Source organism: Crocodylus porosus, unplaced genomic scaffold, assembly GCF_001723895.1.
Source record: "Crocodylus porosus isolate Cpor-Errol unplaced genomic scaffold, CroPor_comp1, whole genome shotgun sequence".
In the NCBI taxonomy this organism is placed as follows: Eukaryota; Metazoa; Chordata; order Crocodylia; family Crocodylidae; genus Crocodylus; species Crocodylus porosus.
This window is the reverse complement of record NW_017728951.1, coordinates 9,057,551-9,065,585: the sequence shown is the minus strand read 5'-3', so window position 1 is coordinate 9,065,585 and position 8,035 is coordinate 9,057,551. Positions and strand designations below refer to the sequence as shown.

Sequence of the window (8,035 nt, the reverse complement as noted above, 5' to 3'; positions counted from 1 at the left end):
TCCTGCAAGACCGTTTCAGGCTGGATATAAGGAAGAATTTCTTTACTGTCTGAGCCCCCAAGGTCTGGAACAGCCTGCCAGCGGAGGTGGTTGAAGCACCTACACTAAACACCTTCAAGAGCAAATTGGATGCTTATCTTGTTGGGATCCTATGACCCCAGCTGACTTCCTGCCCTTTGGGCGGGGGGGCTGGACTCGATCTTCCGAGGTCCCTTCCAGCCCTAATGTCTATGAAAGTCTATGAAGCACCATCTTTTTTATTCTAAACCTAGATTCCATTGTCTCCATCAATAGAAATTTCCTATATTAAAAAAAAAGTGAAGTCTGTGTTCATTATTTATACACCCTAGTTTTGTTCTTTAGCCATATCAAACGGAATGGCTGTCCTTCAAACATCAAAAATTCAGCTAAAACATATATACCTCAAGTGCTGCCACAGCCACACGGCAAGCTAATGGATTTCCTCCATACGTAGAGCCATGTTCACCAGGCTTAATAGACAGCATAACTTCATCGTCACATAGTACTGCTGATACCTAAAAATGAAAATGTTTGGTTAAACCTTATTTAGACCAAGCTGTCTTAGTATCTAGAAAATTGTGATTTTCATTCTTAATAGATTTTGTTACAAGCATACCTGTTACCAATTCTATAGAGTGAGAGTCTATTTGGCAGCCACATAACAGAGTGTTACCATCTAATATTTTGTAAAAACACTTTACTGCACAGGTACGATATAATGTCTCAGCAGATTTGAAAGACATTTTTCAGAATTAGTATTACTTCAAGATTATAATATTCAGTGTTTCACTTAACAGCTCAGAAAGAGCTTCAGTCAGCTGAAATACTTCATTACTTGTTCTAACTTCTGGCCTATTAAGCAAGAATTTTATCATTTGACAGCCATTTAAGCCAATTTACATAGGCACTCTGAACAGCTGAAATAAGATGCAGACTAATGGTAGTTGTTTCAAAGTTTATCTAGCAAGACAGCAATGAAGTAAAACATACCATGCCCAGAGCTGAGCCAATTTACTAGAATATAATTCAACCAGATAGGTGCCATAATGCAATAGTCATGGGTGCATCTACACAAGATGTTTACTGCAGAGCTGCCCAATTAACTCTGAAGTAAATATCTCTGCATCTACATGTGCCCCCTGTTTCACATATCCATATAAAACTAATAAACTACGGAGCAGGCTAGTACTTCTAAATATAGAGATTTTTTGTGCACAAGAGTGCATGTGTAGATACTGCCCAAAAAGCTGGGGCACAATAGGTGCTTCAGTGCAGGTCCTAGCTGCCACCTAGCCCCGCACTGTAGCACCCTCATGCCCCAACCAGGCCCCCTGCAGCACATTGAGTCTGGTCAGATCAGCACTGGGCTGCTGTCAGCTGGGGCAGCTCTGATCAGGCTCAATGTGCTGCGCATGAATCAACTCCAGAGCAAATTACTGCAAAGTTATTTGCTCCCAGGCGCACATTCACATGGTGCACCCAAGTGCAAAAAAACTCTAGAGCAATAAGTTCTGGAGTTTATTCATGCGCATTAACAGCACATGTAGATGTGCCTGTTGTTAGGCTCACAACCCTTCAGATCACTAGTCATAAGCACTAAAAATAGCCCATCCTAGTTCTGCTAATTCCAAAATTGTTCTCTTAAGAAATAAGTCATTATGACTGGCTTGGAAGATGAAAGCAAAGAGTCCTGCCCTTAAAACTTAATACCAGGTCAATTATACACATACACTGCTTATTTCAAAGTACAGAGAGATCATATATAAAAACTATATACACTTATTCTGTGGTTTTCAACTTTCTCTAGCAAGTTGGAATATCTTGACCTGAACATCCTATAGCTCCATTACCAGTTACTTCTCTCATCCATTCCCAAGAATTCCAAACACCAGGTCAACTCTATGTATTTTGAGAACAAAAATGTAAAGTCTAAGTGGTGTCAGCAATTAGTTTAAACTACAAAACACAGTTATTTTGTTTTGTTATGTTTTGTTTTTTTACTTACAGGATATAAGCCACCAGACAGAGCCTTTCCAAGAAGGATTAGATCAGGTCTCACATTTTCATGGTCAACAGCCAGCATTTTCCCAGTTCTAGCTAAACCAGTTTGTATTTCATCAGCAATAAAGAGAACCTTTAAAAAAAAAAAAAAATCAGTAACGAATGACTGTGGGCATGTCTACACAAGATGCCTTAATGTGCAATGAACTGTTCTACTATGCATTATCGTGTCATGGCAAAAACTGTACTCATGTACAGTAGAATTAGTCTACTGCACATTGTCACCAAAAAAAAAAAAAAGTTTACCTTTGCTACTGTGCATTAGCACAGCAACTGAGCTTTTATCTAGTACCTCATATTAGAGGTACTAAACTTAACACACAGGAGCAAAGGTACATTAATGAACATGCAGGCATGTCCTGTTTCACCCAATCAGATAATCCCATTCAGACATCAATAACAAACTCTCACAGAGGCAATAAACAACATAGCATATATAGTGTCGAAAAGGCCTACCAGCTAATTTACCATTTTATTTCCCCAAACTCATGAAAATGCTTTTGTACCATGGAATACACTGCAGTATGTGTTATTTGAAATGGTGACTCGTAGATTATAGCCTTTGAAGGTTAAGGATTCTATACAATATGAGGCATGTTTCATAATGTGGATAATTAGTTCTACCCAATGGGTTCAATATTATGAGTGGAATAGCCATTTTGAAAACAAGATTTCATTCAATTTGCAGAAAAACAATCAGTTATACAAAACACATAACACTGTCATTGCACACCTCAATGGACAAAGTCCACATCAAAGACTGTGTGCCAGTGGCTGGTTGTCTCCTGAAGAAGGGTTCAGGACTGATATGATGATATCATCTCACCCCTGGAGAAGATGGTTGTCAAGGTTAGCATCACTAGTAGGAGAGCTCATATTGTAACTGCCCAGCTCTCTAACCTAGGGTAAAATTCCTTTTACCTCACATAAATTGTTTCCATCACTTCTAGTGCCTTGAAAAAGTTAAGAAACAAATAATTAAATGACATGACTGGGAAACAAAAGAGAACTACTCTAGTCGCTCTCATGCCCACTGAAAGAAAAGAAATTATTTAATAACACACCAAGTCCTCTATGCATCAGTGCAACTAAGGGTGAGTAAGCATCAGTCCTGGGTGCAGATGTAGAGGCAGTACCAGAATGACAGCCCCAGGGAGCCCACACCCCTGCAGCAGCTACAACAGCCCCTTTCAAAGGAGATCAGCACCGGCCCTCACTCGCCCCACCCAGACCACAAAAATTCCAAATTATACCTCAGTCTATACGTCACATTTTGATTTAAATGCACCAACGGTTCTTACATTGTGTTTTGTGCACAGCTCTCGCACTCCTGTAAGGTAACCTTCATCAGGGACAACCACACCTGCTTCACCTTGAATTGGTTCAACCATGAAAGCTGCTACACTGGGATCCTGAAGAGCACGCTATAAAAAAAAGACACACGGATTGAAAAGATGGAAGAAGGAAAGGCACATAGACAAGCAACGCATACAACTTGTACTGAAATATTCTGAGACGAATCCCAATAACAATCTCCAGATAAATGCCAAATTCTACTTAAGATAAACATGTTGGCAGACACTAAAGTCACATATTTTAACGTTTATAACATGAAGGAGTAAAAGCCAAATTCTATCTCCAACCCATAAGCATACATCACCTGTACTTTGAAAGATTAGTTGACCTGCTTGCATATAAAATTAGAAGCCTCGTAGCCTTCTAGGTTCTGAGTCCAGAAAAGCCATTTATCAAATCTGTTGTTTTTTTCCCAAATATGCATTTAAATTAGCATTTCCATACATGGGAAACCTTGAAATAGATGAGCAGTTGTTTAGCACTACTCCCAGTTTCGGTCAAAGGGAGACAGAGAGGGTGGGAGAAAAAGACCCATCGAAAAGGAGCTTTTTCACCCGACAGTCAGTCTGTAGGTATGTTACCACATCTCCTACACAAAAAGCTTTGGAGTTCAAGGAAACCAAGCAGGCTTGCAATTTTCTCAGTAAATCTTCCTCTGCAAGGTGAGAATTGCCAGTGTCAGGAGGTGTTTGCTGACTGCTAAGAAAGTACTGCTACAGGATGCTGGCATCTTAGCCTCCCTGAAGGAGATAGTCAAAGCCTCTGTTAATAACAGAACCCTCCTGTTTATTTATTAGCCAGGACAGACACGGGTTGAGATTATAAGTCAAAACTCAAAACACCTCCAAAACATCGTTCAAGTTGGCTGAAACCCAGTAAACAAATACAGAGCTTCTGCCATGAATGTTCCTAGCCTAAACCAAATCTGAATAAACTGTTTCACAGAGTAGCTAGAAAATACTGAGATATCTTTGTTTCTGTAAGAAGTGCTGTTTCAGTCAAGTTCTTAGGAGACAAACATCTCTATCACACACGCCATCACCCCTCTCCAAATCACTGGCACCATTCTTGGCAGGCTCAGCAGACAAACCACAGGCACAGAGAGCGAACTGACCTCGGACCCTTACAGGTGTTGCATCCAGACCATGGAAATGCAGCATGGTGAAGCTTATACTCCCACTACCTCAGCTTTATTTGTATAATGGCCAAGCGGAAGCCTTCTATCTCTGCAGCTGTAAATCCAGAACCCTATTAGCATTAAAATTCACTGATTTATTTGTCCCTGTAACCACAAAATAAATCAGCCCATGACTGTGTCAGCTCTCAAACTGATAAAGATTTTGGCTCTGCTCTTAGTTTGATAGGGAACCCCCGAGAAAACTCAGAGAATTGTCAAAATGGCAACAGCACTTAAGTGAAACAATACCACAAAATTGGTCTTAGAGGACACTGTACTACTGAAAATGCCCTTTAATTATTCCTAACCATCTGTCTACTGAAAAGCTCACCGGACTTGTGAGAAGAATTCCTGAGGGCAACATCTTACGCCTGAATGTCGATTTTGAATTTATACAAGTTTGAACTTTTCTAGGTCCTCCTACAGTCTCAAATCTCTGGTACTTTTCCTCACTGAAGCTCTGAACACTTTAGCATCATACAATGTACTGAGCTAGCTCAGTTTTCTTTCAGTGTGCCAAAGTTAAAACTTCAAAAACCAACCAAAAAGTACAATTTATTTTACAGCCACAACATTTATCCAAGGGTATATAAACCAAATTCACTTTCTTTATGTCAATATTTACTACATCTGAGAGGAGACATGTAAAAGAGTTATTACAGAGGAAGAGACCGTGAAATACCTCAAGAGCTGGTAGGTCATTGTATGGTATTATTTCAAACCCTGGCATAAACGGTCCAAACCCTTCATAACTGGATGGGTCTGTAGAGCTAGAAATGGCAGACATTGTTCGGCCCCAGAAATTACCAGCTAGAAGGGGAATAATAAATTATAGCAGTTAGTCATCCTTTTCAACTGAGACGGGAAAAAATTATAGTTAGCCAACTATTAGACCAGTTCTAGTTGTTTTTTCTGAAAGAGTTAGATAATGTCCAAGTCTCCACCAAATGCTATGATTTTCTGCTATGTTATGAATGTCACGAAGTGGCAGAAAATTATTTTATTGGAGCTGCCAAATGCACAAAATTATGGTTTTTTTAATCTTTGTCAATAATGCAAGACATTATTAGTACTTCCAGCAGATAGTATTTCAGACAGAACTTTTAGTGAAAGGTACCCCTTTAACATGGCAATCAGGTAACACTGGGTCCAACACAGAAATTGTGAAAACAAGCTTTTACACAGCTTAAGACCAATAAAGATATCCCCGTACATGTTAAAGTTCCAAGAGAACAAATTTTATTTTTTAAACAAACACTTCAGTATTGTGCTGCTTCACAGGAAGACCACAGTTAAACTTACCAGGAACTAACTGTAAACCAAAGTGAAACATTAATCTGTAGTGCCACAGCTCAAGCAAAGAGAAATGTAAGACAAGTTAATTAGCACAAAGAAAGTCAGTTGTAAAAAGGTATTTAGTAACACAGCTACGGAAATTCAAGAGGTGGGTCCAAGCTCTCAGCAGCCTTACAACTGCTTCGTGCCAATTCACTGGTGCAAATAAGACATTTAAAAAAAAAGTAGACTCTAGCAGTTGTCTAGACCCAAGTATGTCAACTCCATGCAAGCTCCCTTCCGACAGCCAAGTCAAGAGGTACCACACCACTAAACAGTAGTAACACTTAGTTAATGAATGGTCACTAACTGGATTGCATATATTTTGCCTATTGCAACTCATTCTATCTAGGAATAAAGCTCTATACAATATAAAGCCACAACTGGTACAAAATGCAGCAGCATCTGTATACTTAACATTACAGGTTGCCACAATCATGTCACCCTAATGATGCATTGCATCTACTGGCTCCTTACTGAGTACAGAATCTACCCCAAAATCTCTGAGCTGATGTTCCAAATCTACTGTGTTGCTGGCCCTAGATACTCAAGAGATACAATACCAACCTCCCTGGGCTAGGAGGGGAGCACCTGTAAAGGAGCAACTCATTGTTTTACTGATGAGTCATTAGGCTGCTTGCTATTTTCCTCTTAAGCCAAGGTTCAGCACCATTTTTGGGCAGAGTGCCAAAAACACCTGCAAACCTAAGATGTTTGTGTGCCAGGGGTGGACAGCAGGGGAGCCGCAAGGGGCCCAATCTTTGTTGTGGCAGCTCAGCCCTGGCCCTTTCCCTGCCATCCACCCCAAAGTGCACATGCACCCACCACCAGCAATGAGAAGGGCCAGGGCTTTGCGGACCCCAGTGCAGCAATATGACTCCCTGCTGCCTGCCACAGGTGGCCTGGGCTCTGAGCAGGCCCCTGCTGCCCACAATAGAGTCCAGGCTGCTTGCAGCAGGAAGGCTGCAAGAAGCTGCACCAAAATCCACATAGCCCCAGCCTGGCTCGTTGCCAGCGGCAGGTACACGGATGAGGTGGATAGCGGGGAAGGGGCCAGGGCTGCACTGCCACAAGGATTGAGCCCTTCACAGACCCGACCCCCACCCCCACTGTCCACCCCCACTGCATGTGCCAAGCAACATACATTCACATGCCACACTCTGGCATGCATGCCAGGAGATGCTTACCCCGTCTTAGGCTACGGATATTAGTCCCCCTCCCCCCCAACACCCCTCCTCTTTACCCTTCCTCCTGCCTGACTTGCTGCCTTCTTATTCCTGCTGGGGCACCGCGTGGCTTCCCATTCCCCCTTCCCTGCAAGACTGCACCCACCCTGAGCTAAAGGATAACCAGTAAGCTGACCACTTATCACTTCACTAATCAGTTAAACTATTAATCATTTAAACTTCTGTATCCTTGTCATTAAGATAAAGAATTACAGACAAGAGAAAAGTACCATAAGGTGGATCACTGTGCTCATCAATGGCTCAATGTCTAGTTGGGAGGAGGTATCTAGTGGGGTTCCCCGGGGGTCTATCCTGGGTCTGGTATTGTTTAACACTTTCATGAATGATTTGGACAATGAAATTGAGTGCATGCTTAACAGATGTGCAGATGATAACAAATTGGATAAAATTGCACACACCCTGGAAGATATGGCTAGGATCCAGAATGATCTGGATAAATTAAAGCAGTGTTTCTCAAGCTATGTTTTTCAGAACCCTAAGGTTCTGCAGTGTCATCGGGGTTCTCCAAAGAGACTGGGGGTAGCAGCAGAGCAGGCTGGCAACCAGTTTACCACTGCCAGACTCTTCTCTGTGGCCACGGCACTAGAAGCAATGGCCCTTAAGATGCCGCAGAGGAAATTTAAGCTTGAGATTAGAAAGAACTTTCTGACTATGAGGGTGGCCAAGAATTAGGATAGAAGTTGTAGAATCTGCATCCCTGGAAATTTTCAAGAGCAAGTTAGAGAGACACCTGGATTAAGTGGTCTATAGTTTCATAGTTTCTAGGGTCAGAAGGGACCTGAGCAGATCATCTAGTCCGACCCCCTGCCATGGCAGGAAAGAGTACTGGGGTCAAACG

General features: G+C 41.7%; 1 protein-coding gene across 1 annotated transcript in view; it reads right to left on the bottom strand.

Moving 5' to 3' along the window:
- OAT (ornithine aminotransferase) overlaps window positions 1-8,035 on the bottom strand; it is a 25,990-nt gene that overhangs the window by 4,816 nt on the left and 13,139 nt on the right. The window contains exons 5-8 of the mRNA XM_019556181.1: window positions 5,298-5,425; window positions 3,384-3,506; window positions 2,027-2,155; window positions 423-536 (exon numbers count right to left, since the gene is read on the bottom strand). Coding sequence (XP_019411726.1) covers window positions 423-536; window positions 2,027-2,155; window positions 3,384-3,506; window positions 5,298-5,425 — 494 coding nt within the window. The remainder of the gene's footprint in view (window positions 1-422; window positions 537-2,026; window positions 2,156-3,383; window positions 3,507-5,297; window positions 5,426-8,035) is intronic.